General features: G+C 40.9%; 1 protein-coding gene across 5 annotated transcripts in view; it reads left to right on the plus strand.

Annotated features, from left to right (window-relative positions):
- The first annotated feature begins 7665 nt into the window (after positions 1 to 7665).
- The window catches only part of mctp1a (multiple C2 domains, transmembrane 1a), a 147008-nt gene continuing 134545 nt past the window's right edge, over positions 7666 to 20128 (plus strand). For 3 of the 5 annotated variants that reach the window (XM_028578062.1, XM_028578064.1, XM_028578065.1), the window contains exon 1: positions 7667 to 8697. In XM_028578062.1, the coding sequence (XP_028433863.1) occupies positions 8179 to 8697 (519 nt within the window). In that variant the 5' untranslated portion in view covers positions 7667 to 8178. Of the gene's footprint in view, positions 8698 to 14995; positions 15029 to 15210; positions 15399 to 20128 lie in introns of those variants that run through there. The other 2 variants (XM_028578066.1, XM_028578063.1) reach the window with 2 other exon arrangements.

Raw genomic sequence — 20128 nt, forward strand, 5'->3', positions numbered from 1 at the left:
GTGTGTGTTTTGAGGGCAGTTGTGGTCAGCTTTGGATTTATTAAAGTGAAGGAGAGTATTATAACATGTGACATGTGTGTCCTAATCCAGTATTTTAGTATTTTTTTCTATAATATTCATCTTGGAAAGAACTTTTGACCTCAAAAGGCAGTAAAGGATGTTTATGGAGATCTGTTTGAATAAATTTCACATCTCATTTTCTTCTTTCAGAGTCGGTGGTTAAGCCTCTGACTTTAATTGATAAGGCCAGTCTCATTTAGCAGTCACGTGCCAAACAACCAGCCATTCTCTCTAGGATAAACAGCAAATACACCCCCTGTATGTATTGTCAGATCATTATTTCTTTCATGCAAGAAGCATTTAAATGATGTAATCCCCTGTTTATACCTAAATAAATTCACAAAGGAACACATTATTCCATAATTTGAGACCTGAGTATTCAAAGGAATCCCAGGCTCAACACTGTGTGAAGACAGACAGAGGAGGGGTAAGGACTAGGTTAGGGTTGTAGACTTTGCTACTTAATGTAATATGGCATTATTTAAGACATATGAGAACAAGTTGAAGTCTATAAGCATGCAGGATCATCTTTGAGTCTGTACTTAGGTAAAGCGTGCTTTGAGTTCAATGCTAATGCCAGCATGCTAACATGCTAACGTTCATCATCTTAGTTTAGTACCAAAATGGAATGGTAATCCATACAAAGGTTTTTGAGACATGTCAATAAAAAACAATACTGTAAACTTGTTGGTGGCGCTAGAGGAAAATCAGGGGATGACCAATCTCACTGTGTTCATTTGCTGGGGACCATGGATGTCTGAACAAAATTTCATTGCAATCCATAGAATATTGGTGAACTAACTGACTGGCATACATTACCATCTCCAGAGCCATGCAACTATCATGATTACAAATATCCAAAGTACCATCCTAGCTTTGCAATATTACAGACAACAGAATGTTCCCTCTTGTGCAGTTCTGCCACATTTTAATGTTTTGAATGTCACTGAGTTGAGGAAGAATTTTTGGTATGTCCAGGTATCAGGGGATTGACTTTTAAAGCATTATAAAGATTTTCATTTTGGCCCTGCCAAACTCATTCACCCACCGTCTCACCTTGACTTCCAGCTCTTTGAGCCGTACGTCCAATGCTGACCTGAGCACTGCCGTCTCCTGCTGCAGTCTAATCACCTGCAGCTCCCCAGAGCTCACGTCAGCGCTCAGCTTGGCAATGCCGGCGTCACACCTGACATAATAGGTGGGGAAGCAGAGTGGGACCACAGAATGAGAATAGTGGGATGGGAGGGAGTTGAGGAAAGGTGTGAAGTCAGGGAGATGAGCAAAAGGCTGGAGACAACAGGGTGGAAGCAGTATTTTGAAGCACACAACATTCAGACAGTAGACAAACAGGACAGCTGCCCTTATCAATACTTTCCAAGGCGAGCTAATGGAAGCCAGGAGAAGGCTCTGCTGAATCTTAAGCAGTGATCTTTCATCCTTTAAATGCTGAACAAAAACATTTGAACGTTCTAGCGGAAACATGTTTTTTATCTCTTGATGAAGAATTACTGAAAAAAAACATGACAACCAATCAAATTAGTAAAATAGTTTACTACATTTATCACCAAATGCAATCAGCAGATTGTGGAAAAAAACTTTTCCGCCTCTCACATGCAACATCTTGCTTCTGACATATTCTCCGTTCAGTTTATGTAATAAGCATGAATTGCGCTGCTATCCCTTATTATCAGCATTGCAATATAGCTCTCTTCCTTCCTGTGCTTAATTTAAGATGCCATCACTAAGCCAGCAAATACTATCTCTCTCCCCGTCTCTATCAGAGTTACAGTGTGTGTATGTGTGTGTGTGTGTGAATATATTATTTGTGATCAAATACAATATGAGCTCAACAACCAAAGCCAGCAGCTAATTATGGAGATGCCCAGTGTGAAATAAGGGTTATTTCCTTGTAGACCACTTCAGCGCTTCCATAAAGGGCTTCACAGAATAATACAGTTTATAAAAAAAAAACAATGGCCCTCAACTTACTTACTATTATTTATGACTGACATGCAAGAGGTCATTAGGCTGAGTAGGTGGGGTTTTCCATAGCTTTTATTGGACCATAAATCAGCTGTTTGTTGAGTAATAGACAATATTCCTTCTCACCACTGACCTCTTAAACACCACGGATGTAAAAAAAAAAAAAAACATCTGTGAAATAAGATGTTCACAACATAACATTCATCTTTGATCAACTGTCTGATGAGAAATTATATTATATTATATGACCAATGATTGCCAGGGATGGTCAAAAGACTTTAGCCTAGGTAGCTGAAAAGCTAAAACATCCACCCTAACGCAATCCTCATGACGACAGCCTCTCTTCAGCAATCTAATTTACACACATAGTAAGTGTGAAAATTAATCCTGTCTGCACAGACACCAAATAATGAGCAAGTGCTAATCAGCAGCTAGAGTTCAAACCTAGAAGCTTCATTCTGTTGACAATGAAACAATTAATGTGTGCATGTGTGTGTGTCTGTGGTAGTGTCAGAGGTGACCCCACGACGGATTGGAAGTTGTGAGAGAGTGAAGAGCTGTCAGACAGGATGCAGGCTTTACAATTTCACTTCATTAGAGCAAGAGAAAAACAAGTAGCATAATAGCAAAGAAAAACGAAAAAGTCGTGCACTAGACCTGGGTCTAAACAATTCTACAATCCCTTCGAATAATGCTTTAGTGGAGAGTTTTGATGTGCAGTCTCATTGCTGTATATGGTAACACTGAACAGAACCTCAGTGTTTGCCTACACCGTTTGACCCAGGCCTGGTGTGCATACCTGGCTACTCTTCCTCTCAGGTCTCCAATGCCAGCCACGTTCTTCTGCTCCAGGCTTTGAACAGCCATTGTGGTTCCCGAGGTGATGGAGTCCCGCAGGGCTGTCTGTCTCTCCAGGGCCTGCTCAGAACAAAGAGTGTATTTGTCTATTTTATGTTAAAGCAGTGGTCATTTTTAATTGTTTGTTAATTCCCCTTCTGCCACTCATTTTAATGCTGTCAACCGATGTAGGTAAAACTACCATATGGCCCTTGTTACGAAAGGCCAGACATTTCCTCACCGCTATTGCATGAATGATCATTGTGTAAAATAGGCCATTCACATGTGTGATAACCCAACATAACCCACCATCAACAAGACAACCCTCTGGCTTATCACGAGAGCCCAACATATTCACTTCATGACTTAGCTTATTACTTTTACATGAGCAGAATTAATTAGCTCTCAGGCATGTACTATTTCAGATAATGACAGGCCTCTGATCATGTTAATGGCCCATTTGGTATGCACTATTGAAGTAATGTGTTTCATTTCTGTGCTCTGTTTCTATAAGGCAGCTATCAAACTGTGGCTTGATGTTCTGCTCAGTCAAAGATGACTCCAAACACTCATTTGTTTCATGAGTCATATTACAATGCACTCTCCAGTAATTCTTCTGACTGAGGTTTGTGTGTTACTTGGCATTATCTATTTAGCCACATACTGTGTACATAATTTGTTTTTTTGCTTATGCATACAAAATGTCCACTAGCTGATGTTGACGAGCAGTCAGGCAGGCTTTGCTCAGGCGCTGCACCATTCTATCAGGTGTAATCAAATCAGCTGTGAGCTTGCGGGCGTGTGTGTGTGTGTGTGTGTGTGTGTGTGTGTGTGTGTGTGTGTGTGTGTGTGTGTGTGTGTGTGTGTGTGTGTGTGTGTGTGTGTGTGTGTGTGTGTGTGTGTGTGTGTGTGTGTGTGTGTGTGTGTGTGTGTGTGTGTGTGTGTGTGTGTGTGTGTGTGTGTGTGTGTGTGTGTCCAGGTTTGTGCTTTGCATCGAAAGAGATGAGTAGAACAGAGGAAAGCAGATGAAAGAAAAGCAGGAAAGCAGACAGGAAGAGAAAAAAGGGAATCCACAGGGATGGACATTGACTCCATCAACATAATGAGAAGTTATTTCCGACAAAAAAGACTACATGACGCATTGCAACAATACATTGGTTAAGTGCATTAGTAAATTAACTAACCTCCACCATCTGCCCACTATACCTGTATGTCCATGCTAAGCTGCTTGACAATGCGTGTGATAGTCAGTATGTGATTCTCCAGCAGCTTGCGAGACAGCGCCTCGACCTGGACGGAGCCCCGGGTGGACTGCAGACCTGCTGACACCTCCTCTGTGATCCTGAAAGCCTTTTCCAGCAGCACAGCCAGTGTCCTCTCCTGACTGCTCAGACTCTCCATGACATCAGGCCTTAATCGGGAAGTTAACATAAACAGAAAACCAAGCTTTGAGTCTCAACAGTTTAGGAGCTCCTTACAATTTGATTTAGGTAATTCTGGGATATGAGTTACAAATCATGAAAAGTTAACATTTTATAGCGCTGGAGGCACAGGAATAGATTTAGGAATTTAAAAAAGCATTTTACAGTACAGCCAGTGTCCTCTCCTGACTGCTCAAACTACCCTCCAAGACACCAGGCCTTAAATCAGGAAGTAAACACAAACAGAAAACCAAGCTATGAGTCTCAACGGTTTAGAGTCTCCTTATAACTGATTTTGGTAATTCAGGGACACGGGTTACAAATCAAGAAGTTAGCATTTCATAGCACTGGAGGCACAGGACTAGATTCAGGAATTTAAAAAAATCACTTGACAGTATAATTCAATGAAGTGTTCATCCACCCAGAAGAATAACGAAGATGGAATGAGATGATGTGCACTGGTTTCCATTCCCTCAGGTCATCCTCATACCAGATCTCTTATTGACTTCCTGTCCCTGTGCATGCTGTGTCACTCTGTCTGATGCTACTGTGGATTAAGGACTAATTTGATCAATGTGATTCACAGGGGGTGTTAGAAAGGTCTCTGGTGGCTGGTGGGAGATAACTTTTAACTTTTCTACCTCTCGCAGATTGATTTGAGAATTGAATAAGTGACCCACAACTATTTGATGGATAAAATATCAATGCAAAATGACAATAAGAAAAGTTACCTGGTGGGGTTCTGATTGGGCTGTAACTTCCAGCTGTTTGACATTTTTCTTGTCTAAAAAGAGAAACACATATTACATATTGTGGTGAGAAATGCAGTAGTTTTTACTCAAATTTGTTTCTAATCTGCTCTGTCAACCAGAATAAACTTGTCATAGTCCTCTCTGGGCGTAAAGAGACCCATAAAATATAACGCAATATAATATTTTCATTTTTGTAATCAACAATAACAAAGTAATTTTCATGTTTTACATTTTAGAATACTCACAGGTCTGCTTTTCTTCAGTGCTCTTAGTTCATGTGTTTGTGTTGTCACTTGGTAACTGTGGTCTTGTTGGGCAGGGTGTGCCTGCCTGCCAGTCACAATTTGTCAACACAGTAATGCAAGAGTGATGCATTGTATAGTTGGTGAAGCAGTTTAACTCAGCAAAGCAGAACATCAAGTGTGAACATTACTTTTCCCTAAACTCTAAGAAATGTAGCAGAGTAACTGAGCAGTCCACAATGTAGCAACTGAACTGAACTCAAAGACAACTGCCCTTCACTTTGTTCTTCTAGATAATGTATGAACTGGATGGTTGATTACCTTGTAGATACAATTAATTAATGCAATGGTGACTTAAATCAGTTCCTCACTTCACTTCACATTTGGTGTCTTATTGTATTTGGCACTCTCTTTCACTAATCATATATAAGAAAATACCATAATCATTAATGGTTTAACGTTTCAGAAATTAAGAGTCTATTTCATTTTTTCTATGAAGTAAAACAATCAAGCCCCCTTGGGGTGGTCCTTCTAATGCTGCTGAATAAGATAATTACAGATTACAGACATACATTTTTATTAGCATTTGATTAAAATTCAAACTGAGCTTAGTGTTAATATTGTCATCCTATAAATAACAAACAAACCAATCAATCCAATACAATCAATAACAAACTAAACGTTTTCTATTCTATTCTGCTGTACATGGACATATAAAATATTCTAAAGGTGTTTGAGTCTAGCGTCAAGTTTTGAATAACTCATTGGCCAGCACTAAGAGGTTCAGGTTGTACCTGCTGCAATTCTTGTGGCTGAAGCCGGCTGAGGCTGGAAAAGAGAATATGTACGATGATATGAACTGGGCACGGGCAGTACAGTAAGTAAATATTGGCCCAATCAGCTCTGTATTTCTTCCCTCTGCTGTTTCAATGTACACAATATAACTAGCTATGCACATTAAGCTTTGCTCTGACTGAATGAGTTATGAGAGAAATGATGAGTCAACACAGTGGAAATGGCCTTTTTATGTTTCATTTATCCTGACCCATATTATCATACAGTGTGACTCACGTTGTTCTAGTAGTGACGCCGAATTACAATTGCAGTCATTAGACATAATTCTGAGATTTTAAGTGTCTGTGTGCAGGTGTATGTGTGCACAGCTACACACACACACACACACACACACACACACACACACACACACACACACACACACACACTGTGGACGAGTCTCTTATCAACAGGACAAGAATCATTAAGAGGAAAGGCATGCTCCCTGCAGATTCATCAGTTATCCAAAAAAGCTGATGGTAGCTGAAAGGAATGGTTTGGCTCACATGCTCACATCTCTATCTACCTAACTGAGAGCGGGGTTCGGGGCAGTGCAGTTCACTGTGTTGCTGCCAGTGCCCTCCTGGTTGTAATTAAACTGTTTTACTTTGCTAGGTGGATGTGATATCATGTGATATACTCGTTATTAGATTATCATTTAATGTTTAATACAGATTCTGATTACACAGAAATTACATAAAGTAGTCTTCTATAGAGGTCAATGTTGCCATAAATGACCACGCAACATTGAAGGCTGATAATCATTTTTTTCATTATTAGAGGATCGAGGCCAAGAGCTTGCAACAGAAGGTTTTATCAGCGCCACTCACACCTTCATCATCCATCCCTACAGGTGATACCAAGGTCAGATCACCAAAAGGCTCTCTCACATGGATAAATGTCCACGCGAGCAGCATGCAAGTCCTAAATTCCTCTCTGTGGTAAAGTTCATCCAGTTAGAACATTCCCATACAAGTTCATTTTCATTAGCCCTGTTAGATTTTTAAAAAAGTCATTCTGTGACCTCTTCCATGTATGAGTAGGCTATGTGTGCTGCAGAGAATTAGATGGAGAGAGGTATTCATTCTTGTAATTACTGTCTCTGTGTTTTTGTTTACTTGATAGTGGGCACAGTGTTAACCGGGAGGGGGGGGGGGAAGAGAACAGGCCAGTACTGAAACGAGTGCCAGAGGGGAAGACGTAATGAGTTATTAGGCCTAAAAAGGGAAGAGGCTGCTCAGCGCTGCCTGCTCGCTGATAACATTAACCAGACATGACCACAGTGACAACAAATCCACCCAATACAAAAGGGAACAAGTCTTTAAAACCTCTAAGGTTTCAGACTTACTGTCAGCTCTGGATTCACCAAGGTCACTGTGATTAAAGAATGAATCTAGAGGCTGAAAATCACCAAGCACCAACTACAAAAGAGATAAACTCAGATGGGGGGGTGACAGAGGACCCACAGTTGACTTATAAACATCTCCACGAGGCACTGTTGGGTTGCGTTATGCAATCACCAGCGTACAGATTATCCAGTCAAGTGACATGGTTGGCCAGAGGGAGGCGCGGTGCAGCCTTCGTCCTTCATTTGAATATGACAATTAATGGGGAAGTTTGACCAAACCCTTACCCTCGTAAAGTACGGTGGACAGAGCAGGATACGCAAAGACCGTCAACATCCAAGCGGAGCATTACCAAGCATTTTCAGGTATAGTCATGGAGAAGCCACTGCATGTGCTCCAACTTCACCACTGAGCTGAGACAAATCTTCAATAGATGAGGCTATTGCTTGACGTCTTGACAGGCTTGACAAGCGCACGTGGTGCTCAGTGCATGACAACATTTACAGTGCTGCCTGCATAGGCGTTCTACAAGGTTAGTTGGGAGACTACAACACCCCCCCCATCATCGTCTCACTGTGCGTCTCCTTCTTGGCGCTCTAAACCTGATCATCAGTGGAAGTGCTCCCGAGCTGCAGCAGCCCAACTGTGACATCCTTCTACTATTCAGAGTGTGCTCAGGCTGGCTGGCTGCTGCACAGGCACCATGGAGCAGAAATCCTCTAAGGATGAGAGCACCGCCAAAGGACAGGAGTCTCTGTCCTACCAGCGGAGGATGTGGAAGCATTTCCAGGAGAAAACCAAGCCTTGGCTCAGTCCTAAACTGGGATCGGAGCGTCGGGGTACCGGGGGCGCGGAGGGCAGCAAAAAGGAATCGGGGTTATGGATGTTTAAGAGGAAAAAGAAACAGCTGGACCGAGTTTTTTCGTCGTCTCAGCCGAATCTGCGCTGCTCTCCGCCGGTGCCTTTTGCAGGCGATAAGACGTCCCATGGAAGCGACGCGCTCCCCGGCACCAGCAGCGATCCCCTTGGCGCAGCTTCAGGAGCCACGGGGAGCAAACCCGAGCTGACGGTGCACGGAAGCCCCAAAGTCCCCGTATCCCAGCTGATCAAGTACCAGCAGAAGAGCTCCTCTCTCGGCTCGGCGTGCTTCGAGAAACTGGTGATGGACGCGGCCGCGGTGGAGGGAGAGGAGGAGCAGCTGCGTAAAAACGCAAGTGATTCTGTGAGTAAAGACACATGTGGTGAACACACGCATCTGGTAGATTATCTGTTTCTATCAAGTGGGGCTATTGCAAAAATTAAAATCCATAAGGCAGGCTTTGCTACATTGCCCTGGAAATGACAAGTTTCATGATGATGTACGTGGTGCTGCGACGTGCTCACTGCTCGTATCATGTGATGCACTCATTGTTTTGCCACTCCACTATATTCTTTTATCTGTCCTGTAGCTTGTATGGCTGTCTGGGCCATATGACTACAACCAATGTCTGTGATCATCACCAACAACAAGCTTACATCACAAGCTACATGGTTTGTAATCATGTCACCATCACTGTTGCCCCATGCTACATATCCTGGATGTGTAGGCTCAATTTCAATTATAGACTCCCTGTTGGTATTTCATGGATGTCATTAACAGCCTCCTTTTGCCTGCTTACATCTTTTTTTTTCCAGTACAGGATTTGTCCTCCTGGCTTCACAGTCCATCTGTCACAGTGTCCTTGCCAGTAGACAGGGGCTGCAACATGCCCATGCTTCATCATCATTTTCTTTTCATTCAAAGAGGCCAGTTTTCAAATAGTTAGTTAGATTGATATATTCCCACACAACTCAACGTGAGTCAGAGTACCCTAGAAACAAACAGCATTAAAGGTATATATCAGCTGGAGTAGGCTAGTTGTGAATTCACAAAAATGACATACAGCCCTAAAGGTCTGAGAGAAGTCAAATAATATAGAAAACACTGTCTGATGAGAGTAATAATTACAGTAAGTAAAAAATCTTTAAGGCCATGTCTTATCCTGATACTAGTCCAATTCACTGCTCCTACAGTAGGTCATGTCATTAAAGATCAGCTGTTCTGATATATAACAGTGCGGTCGATAGAAATACTATCGAACATACAGTATGTGGCCCAAGTGCATTCTGTTTCAGTGGCAGCAGTAATTGCAATGCTTTTCATCTCACCACTCTTGAAGTGTTCCAGATCTGCTTTTCTGAGCATCATCCAGATCGCTGTCTAAAAGTGATTTAGCACGAGTACAGTTCACCCCACTGAAGTTAGGGCCAAAGATATCTTATCCATTAAATCTCTAATGCAGTGCACTCAGCTAAAGAGGTAAAATAAAACAACTATTAATGACTTCACTGAAACTGATCTTGCAGCTTCATCATAGCACTTACCAGTTACATAATACACAGGGATCTCACTTTGCCAAATAAACTCTTAGCATTCAATATGAGCCATTAGTTACCTCCTGTCGTCGCCATGTTTGTCCAAGCTTCGGTTGGACTTTCCACATTGGAGGAGAGCTGTGGTGAAGACTACTTAGAGTGACAGCATCATCTTCTCAGGTTTTAGTACAGTCAGAGATAGTGATCTGTTATTAGCTTGACTTTATGCATGCACAATCACAGATATAAGATATACAGTATGATCTTAGTCTATTGTATGAGGCTAGAGGAAGATAAAAGATGGCATGATATGATGGGTGACAAGAGGAAATAAAGGTGATGAAGACAAGTCAGACAGAGTTGGATGCAATGAGGGGTGATGAGGGGATGACATGAGGTCAACTGAGATAAGATGAGAGATGATCATGTGATGTAGGTTAAATGGAGATTAAAATGAGAGAAGTGACGAGAGAGGAGATTATAACAGACAACATTAGAAATGCTATATTAATACCTGGGGGAAAATCATTATTATGTCAAAATATTTGTTTTATTAGATAGTGCAGGTGCAAAGGTAAGGGGGGAGAGAAAGGGGATAACACGCAGCACAGGAAATCAAGAAGTCAGTTAAATAAACACTAAACATCACAACACACAGACATTTAATGCAGCTAAAATGTTCTTTCGTTTTTACATGTGCAATTTTGTGCATGCAAATGAATTGCATTTATTTTCAGGAAAATTTTTGACAATGCATTTATGTGCTGCCTAAACACTTTCCCAACAAGGATTATAACTCAAAGTCACACACTTTTACAGTCATCCAAAAAAAATCCAACAACCTTTCATTACTGAAATGAAAGCAAAAAGCTCCAAGCCACAATTTCATAAATTAAATAAGAATATATGGGACATAAAAAAGCAAATACCTTCACAGTTTGATTTGGAAAGTAAATGAAGGAAGGGATCAATGCCAAGTTCTGGAAGTCATTTCATTATTGACTTAATGGAAAAAAAACAATAAGCAAATGTAACTTTTGCTTGCAACAGGGTGTTTCGATTTTTAATATATTTGTGTGTGGGCATTTCCCTATGTGTGTAAAGGCTACAGTTACACAGTAATTTTACTGATATGATGTTTCAGTCCCCTTTGCACACTCTATATTCCACTTGTCTCAATGATTTATGGATTTTGAACCAATAGACAAAGTGCATAATATGTCCTGATTAGGGATGCAGCGATATACCAGTCTCACGGTATACTGTGATATGAAAATTCTTATCATACCGTGTACATTTGCTTATCAACGTTACTGAAAAGATATTGTATTTATTTTCAAAAGGGAGACTTGAAAACAATGTAACCCTAGTCCTGGTATCTATTTTACTCTGTTTTTCACTCTGAGAGGAGTTAGTATGGGTACTGTATTGATCAAGTTCTCCCTCATTCTGTCTCTCTAATTGTAAGTTGTACATTTCACAGTTTATAGGAATTACCATTGCATCTTAGTCTCATAAGTTTTATTGGATCTAAAGGGGTTTCAAAAAGGTTTTCATACATGTTTGCACTGAAGCAAAGTGGGTCATTATCACCTATAGTTCATCTTTTTCACAAAATAATAATAAAATAAAATAAATAATAAAAGACACATACACACAAACCAGCAAGAACTCTCAGGTCCACAGACAGAGGGCTTTTAATCATCTTTCATACTAAAGCAGTAGAGGCTGGAAGGCTGTGCCTGAGGCCCCCACACTTAACACTTTTTAAAGCAGGTTAAAAACATTTCTCTTTACAACAGTGTATGGCTGACCTCTTGGTGTGTGTGTGTCTTGTATATCTAGCATTTGTATGCTCTTTTTTGCACGATTATTATCTTATTTTAATGTAAAGCACATTGTGTTGCATTGTATTATGTATGAAATGTGCTACAGCGGGGGAAATAAGTATTTGACCCCTTGCTGATTTTGCAGGTTTGCCCACTTACAAAGAATGCAAAAATCTACAATTGTAATCATATGTACATTCTAACAGGGAAAGACAGAATCCCAAAGAAAATTCCAGTAAATCACATCATATGAATTTATAAAAATTGATAACCATCTGATGAGGAAAAACAAGTATTTGACCCCCTGGACAAACAGCAAGTATTCTGGCTCCTACAAGCCAGTTAGTCTTTCTTTAAGACACAGCCCCAATCCGAACCAATTATCTACATCAAATACACCTGCCTCACCTCGTTACCTGTATAAAAGACACCTGTCAACACCCAAACAACCAGCATCCAACATCACCACCATGGGCAAGACCAAAGAGCTTTCTACGGACATCAGGGACAAGATTGTTGATCTGCACAAGGCTGGGATGGGCTACAAGATAATCGGAAAGCAACTTGGAGAGAAAAGATCAACTGTCGGTGCAGTTATCAGGAAATGGAAGAAGCAACACACCACCGCCAACCTCCCTCGGTCTGGGCCTCCACACAAGATCTTGCCTCGTGGGGTGTCCCTGATCATGCGAACGGTGAGGAATCATCCCAAAACCACAAGGGGGAACTGATGAATCAACTGAAGGCAGCTGGGACCACAGTTACAAAAGAAACGGTTGGTAACACACTACGCCGTCATGGATTGAAATCCTGCAGCGCACGCAAGGTCCCCCTGCTCAAGAAGAAACATGTACAGGCCCGCATGAAGTTCGCCATTCACCACCTGGACGACTCAGAAGAGGCCTGGAAGAAGGTGATGTGGTCAGATGAGACCAAAATAGAACTTTTTGGCCTCAACTCAACTCGTCGTGTTTGGAGGGCAAAGAACACAGAGTACAACCCAAAGAACACCATCCCCACCGTCAAGCATGGTGGTGGCAACATCATGCTTTGGGGGTGCTTTTCAGCCAAGGGGACGGGACAACTCCATCGTCTTGAGGGGACGATGGACGGGGCCATGTTTCGTGGAATTCTGGACCGACATCTCCTTCCCTCAGTGAGAGAGCTGAAGATGGGTCGAGGATGGGTGTTTCAGCACGACAACGACCCTAAGCACACCGCCAAAGCAACAAAAGAGTGGCTGAAGAAGAAGCACATCAAGGTTCTGGAGTGGCCTAGCCAGTCTCCAGACCTGAATCCGATTGAAAATCTTTGGAGGGAGCTTAAAATTCGAGTTGCCAGGCGACAACCTCGGAACCTGAATGATTTGGACGCTGTCTGCAGGGAGGAGTGGGCCAACATCCCTGCCGAAATGTGCACAAACCTTGTCACCAACTATAAAAACCGTTTGACATCTGTGCTGGCCAATAATGGCTTTTCTACAAAATATTAACATGCTGTTTGTCCAGGGGGTCAAATACTTGTTTTTCCTCATCAGATGGTTATCAATTTTAATAAATTCATATGATGTGATTTTCTGGAATTTTCTTTGGGATTCTGTCTTTCACTGTTAGAATGTACATATGATTAAAATTGTAGATTTTTGCATTCTTTGTAAGTGGGCAAACCTGCAAAATCAGCAAGGGGTCAAATACTTATTTCCCCCACTGTATATAGATTAAGTTGACATGACTAATTCAAGTCTGCTGTCAACGCTCTCCTTTACTTAATGTATACAGTACATCATATTGATGGATCAGATTGTCTCCAGCACTTGTGTCAGTCGAGCTAAACTTTATCGATTTCACACTCTTCTGTCCGTCTCTGGTGTGGGTTGCTCTCTAACCTTCAGCCTCATGCAGAGTTTCCCTTCTACGTATCATTACCCACCTGACCTGCTAAAAGCCCCTTGTCAAGTGCATTACTGTAAACAAATATTAACTGTGGCTAGAGTTTTAGACCAGTGACTGGACCTGTACTTCCATACATGTTTTTGCCACTTCGCCTACCATGTTTGGTGTGACACATTGGGATTCCCTCTTGCTGTTTTTCTTTCCTTTAGGCTATTGCACACATTGCCTCATTAACTAAATATGGTTACTTTATCAGCCTGTAAAGCAACTCATCTTTGCTATTTGATGTAACGTTCTACTGGACAATCTTGCATCTTAACACACATAAGACCTAAAATCGAAAAATGTGTGTTTTTCGAAATTAAGTGGATTCCTGCAAGTCAAATGGGTAATCAAAACCATCAAATGTCTCTCGAACAATATGAAATAAAAAAATAATAAGAAATAACAAAAAACTCATAAAATAAACGTATCAATGTTGATAAACAAACAATGAAAACAATAACATTTTAAAATGAAGTGATTTGAAACATAGCTGAATGTCAGATTTTGCGGCAATATTTTTCTCGCTCTGTAGTAGCCCTAGATACAAACTAGGCAGTATGGATGTAGCCCGAGCCCGTCTACGGAGAGCCTGTTCACTCTCGTACCAAATTTGGTTGCAGTTCCACCAGAGTTCCACTGGGGGTGATCGCGGTCCAGTGCAAAATGAATGGCACTCTATGGAGCTAGACGGCTAAATTTGTCTCTTTCGCCTGATTGTCGTTGAGAAATGTCAGATTTGATTGTAGTTTTTGCAAGTTCAACATGGATTATAGGTCGAAAGGTTGAGTTGTTGTTGCCCATAACACGCTAGCATTCTGCTAATGAATGCTGATCAATGAAGGACTGATTACGACCAGAGATCTCGCTTAATGGCATCCAAAGCAGAAGCAGTGATTATTTCGGCGTGGTCTTTAAAACATTAGCAAACCTCTTTCTAGCACGTGTATTGACAGGGAGAGCCTAACCTGTCAGCTGTGTTGTCAACGCCTCGAGAGAAAAAAGGAAGATCTCCGGCCGTACGTTGTGTATGACGTCATTGACATTTTAAAAGGCTTTTTAGAACAAAAAACAACTTTAAACACCCAGCAGTGTGTATTTTCTTAGCCTCCCCTTTCGAATGCAACATTAAAATTATTAGACAAAAAATTATATCCTGAGACTGGATTTTGAGGGGTATAGCTCCATAGACCACCATTCATTCTGCACTTGCCCGTGAGCGCCCTCATATGGAACCAGAGTGGAACTGCAACCAGTTCAGAAGGAGGTTTCCAGACAGTGGAGGTTCTCCCCTTATTAGATATTCTCTGATGTACTAGCCATAGACAGTGAAGGATGTAGTCTACGCACCTAAAGCTTAATTAGCCAACAGCTATACGTCTCGTGACGGAGGCAGGTACGTTACCGCACCTGAAGGAATTTAAGTGGTTAATAAAGTTTTACAAACGTTATAGCTTACTATGTTAGCGGGTAACTGTTAGCATCACTTTACAGTGCGTGAACGGTGCAACAAATACTGACATAATCTCCCCACCGCCATTATTTTTGTGTCTTAACTTGCTGCGTGCGTATCACCAGTTGCCCCAGCCTCTACTCTATCTTAACATGGCCTGACTCCCGGAGCCACTTCTATCTCTTATGAAAATGTGTTTCGGACACTTAATACATGTTCATCACCCCACTTCGAGGAGCCATGCTTCGCACAGGAAAGACCCAGCCGTCATTTGAAAGAGGCCCTAAAGATACAACACAGACATTATTTATTGGTGAGTGAAGCTTTGGCATTGTTTTCTACGTATAGCACTTGGTTTTGTTGTGCTTGTACACTGACTGCACTCTTCTTCATCGGCCTGCTTACCTATGTTGTGGCTGTAATAAGACTAGGCATGGCACCATCTCGAACCAGACTTATTAACTATCAGTTACTGACACTGTAGCTTTTGGTCACCTTTCTTTGTCATCTCCAGTCAGTTTAGTTGTATTTTTGTCTCCATGTTTAATCATAGAAGAGAACCAAATCACGACTTAATTTCTTAGTACTTTTTCTCTAGATATATGGAATTAGTTGTTAGTATGCACATGTTGTGCATGTACTGTAGTATATTTTTCACATCTCTTTTAATAAAAAGCCAGCTAAACAAAGCAGGCGATTTGAGAAAAATCTCAGTCTCTGTTATTCTAAGGTTCAGCTTGTTTCCAGTTCCTGCAATGCCTTCCTTCTTCCTTTCTTGTGCTCAGCTCATATGGAGTACATTAAATTATTTAACACTTATGGACCAGGGAAGTAGGTTTTTGTGTCACAGCGACTATACACTCAGCCTAATGCTAAATATATATTTGATGTAAATGTCTTGTGGGCATTTCATTCATGGAATTATTACACAGACGAGGTGAATGGTAATGTGTGGAGATATTACACCTGTTATTGGAAGGACATGGCCTGGACAAGTGCTCCATCCTTTTAAACCACTGAGTTTTAAATATTGCATTGCAGTCTGAATAAATATGGGGTTAGTAATCAGGCATATATTTAGTCATTGTAGAAACATGATTTGTGTATCTTCAATGCCTTATTTAAACAGATTGTTTACAAGGTGTACGAGTTGTGTTAAGAAGTGAGTTGTGCAATCTTTATAAACCACTCCGCTTGCTGATTGGTCCATTTTAAGACCAGTAACTGTACCTGTTCTTGCCACTTAGCCTACCATGTTTGGTGTGAAACAGGATTTCTTTGTTTATGAACCACTCCGCTTGCTGACTGGTCCAACTGCTATAGCTCCATCAGGTTTCAGTCGTTTGCTTACTAAAATCAAAATCACCTTGTAAGATTTCCGCTACATTGGTTTGGTCCAATTAATTGAGCCGTTTACTTTTACTGAAAGGATATCAGACCCATGAACTATAGCTTACAGTTCTCAGTACATGTTGCATACCAGATGCTGAAACTTTGGGATGGTTTTAGCTATTGTCCTCTTTTGAAAATGCAGTGACTGTGAAATGAGCCATGTTTAGACGTCCTGTAGGAAAAAATAACTTGTTGTTGTGTCGTGAGAACAGCATCATGGTCACTTGGAAACCGCCTATGGCCTCGTTCTGAAAGTGTCCTGATGGCATCTTAAATTAGGATTCATTACAGCCCAGGGGGCCATCGGTTGTAACGCGCACTGACAAGCACATGATTGATGCTGACCTCGAAGCTGTCTGGGCCTTGTGAAGTAGGAAAAAAAACCCGGAAAGTATGACTGACACCATTTGGGGATGTTGATGGGGTTTTGCTCTCACTTTGTGATTAAGTGTCTTGTAGTGCCTGGTGCCTGCCTCCCACACATCCAAGTGTGCCTGTTTTTCTGCAATGGAAATCTGTGGACCACCTGTGATGGAGGGTTGGAGTGGTTTTACCTGTAGGCAAGTGCAATTTGGAGCAAAAAATTGAGTTTTAATTTTAGTTTAAGGAGATGGCATGGTGGCTAAGTTGTTTGCAGTGTTTCGTAACGGTCCGGAATCCCTTTGCTTCGGCTTTGTCTGTGTTCAGGGCTGTCAGCATTTGAAGACGTACAACTTGTGTGCATCAAGAACTTTAAGTGCCCATATTTATGAATGTGAGTATTCTCTATCTGTTAGCAGTGCTATGAACTAGTAACCTGACAGCACCGTGTCTTCTTGCTTTCTGTTTATTACCCTGGGAAAAGATTGAGGCTTGAATAACATAGCCTTTTTTTGTTGAGTCATTTAATACATTTTTTGTATCTCTGGACATTTAATGTCTTATCAGATTCTTTCCATATTTTCCTTGATGTTTTTTTTTATCATTTATCATTTACTGGAGGAACTCGAGTAATTCTGATTCAAATGCTGTGCATCAATGCTTTGTTTTAGCCATGGAACTGTTATGCAGTAAACACGTTCATGGACTTTGGGAGCATTTCATTTCAAAAGCTGGTGTGCTGCTTCAGCTTAGTTTAGGACATTATTATCTAATACACTTCTGATAACATACAAATTTACAAATCTGACAATTAACTTTCCTGTAAATAAGCTTATTTTATTATGTGCTTAATACCAAATGCTTGTTTTGTCTGAACATTTAAAACTTCACAGGTAAGCAGTTTATAATGATGTGAAATGGTGAAAAGCTGCCAAGCCTCACTCTGAATATTACAGTTAACTCATTTTCAACTGTCAGCTAAGCCTTCCAACAGTCAATTAAACAGCTAGATCAACTGACATTGGATTTAAAAACAATCTTTGACTGTATTTCCTAAGTTCCTTTCTGACTTTCAATCATTCTGTATACATTGTCTGAATTATTACTGCAGCATCACAAACACTGTGCTTTTGCAAGTTTGCCTTCAGTGATTCAAAACAAATGGGCCACCTTTACCTTTCGTCTATCAATCTCCAGTATGTCTTGGGGGATAGCCGTACTGTCTCTTTCTTTCTGATCTTTCTCACATCACACTTGCTCTGATCCCAGTCTTAGCTTCTCTTATATTGACACTCTTCCTTTACAAGAGCTTTTGGAGGACACATTTTGTGTACTGCAAATGGGAACTCTGCACTGTGACATTGTGTTACCCTTCTGCATTGTTTTCTTCAGTCTCAGCCCATTACAGCCTCACACACACTTTCAAGCACATGCATATACAAATAAGGTCTACACAGACATTGACACCCATACACTCACTAGTTAGTCACTGTGTGTTATTGTGAACAAGGTTAAGCATGACAGTGTAGACTGCTAAACGACTGGCATAAATTGCAGCATTACACAAAGAGAGAAAAAGAGATTGGTGTGGCTCTGCCACTCTGATAACGCTCTTCTTCGCTCCCAGTACGTACAGCATCATGCAGTAGTCAAGCATGCACAATATACCGTATATGAAGAAAGGCCCAAAGCAGTGCCAGACATGATTGTCAGTCAGAGTAATGAGAGAGCAGGTAGAGACAGATCAGCCTTAAAATCAATAGATGGAGCCAGGGAATTAGCTTCAACTCTTAATGCTGCCCTCCCACATAGATTAATCATCACTGGGTCGAGTCAGACCAAAGCGGTGGCTCAGCGTAGGAGGTTGTGTGTGTACTGTGTATACAGTATGTGCAGGGAGGGTGGTCAAATTACAGATGACATTCAAACAAAATAATAGCTTGCTATGTGATATTTGTTGACTTTTGAGAAACCGATTGCTAGTTTGCATTATTTGAGTGAAATGACAATGCATTTTCCTGGTTTAAGAACCAAAACCAAACTTCTGTGTCTGCTGCTACTTATTGTATCTTTCTCTAACCTCCACCACTGACGCTCTCAAAATTAGAGCTGCAAATTATTTGTCAACTATTAAATCAGTCGCCAACTTTTTTGATAATCTGTCGGTGTGATTTGTGACAAAACAAGACATTTAAGGATGTTATTTTGGGCTTTGAGAAACACTGATCGATATTTTCTGGCATTTGATAGACCAATAGAATAGACAAGATAAAAAGCTAGATCAAACCCAGGAAGACGGACAACAATAATATGGCGGCACAGGTGGGCTGTGGCCCTTCCTTCTTAACAAAACAACACGTGGTGACCAAAGGCTGTGGGGTGTTTTTCCCTACTCCTCATGCTAATCGAATGCAAATCATTTGCAACTCAATGTAGACCCCATTTCCTCAGTGGTGAGAGGATATTGAATATTTGCAAATGAGCCTTTGCTGAAGCATAGATGAAGCTGTCCAAATATATAGACTCATAAGTCTTCCTGCAGCCCATTAAAATCAACGTGGATCACTTTGAGACCTCGTTTGGGCTTTACATAAGCCTAGTTAAAATATCCTGACGGAGGTAAGCAGCTAAGTACTGATTTATAGATTATATATATATATATATATATATATATATATATATATATATATATATTTATTTATTTATTTATTTATTTATTTATTTATTTTTTTTGTCCTCTGGTGCGGAGATTTCCCCTAAATAATGGCATCACACTGAATACAAGAAGTGGTGTGACGCCTAATGTCACCTTTGCTCTGCTTCCTAGAATCCCCTTTTCAGATCTGTTATTTTAGTGTGCCATGCTTAACAAGGCAGCACATAACAGGACAAGGCACTGTATTGTAGCCTGTTACTGATAAATGAATTTGCAGACCACACTCTTCCATTTTGACAAGAGGTAAGTAGATCTGAGCCCTTTTAAACATGAGGAAACATGTTTGTGTCTGTGTGGGTTTTCCTAGGAAGTCATTGTAATCGGTTGAAAGCCACAGTATTGATCCAGAGAGAGAGACAGACAGAGAGAAAGAGACTGAACGGGGGTTGTTGATACTGGGGTAGTGAGTCGGGAAATATTTGCAAAGGGTCATTTATTTACTCCCACCTCACATGTTTTAGATTGGATATTTTTCTCTCCAAAAAAAAAAAGTATTCAGTGAATTTGGTAGTTGCAAGAGGAAGTTGACCTGAGCAGCTATAAGACTGATTTAGAGTAGAACTTTCATGCCTGCC

The sequence above is a fragment of the Perca flavescens genome, chromosome 5 (genome assembly GCF_004354835.1).
Source record: "Perca flavescens isolate YP-PL-M2 chromosome 5, PFLA_1.0, whole genome shotgun sequence".
Taxonomy (NCBI): domain Eukaryota; kingdom Metazoa; phylum Chordata; class Actinopteri; order Perciformes; family Percidae; genus Perca; species Perca flavescens.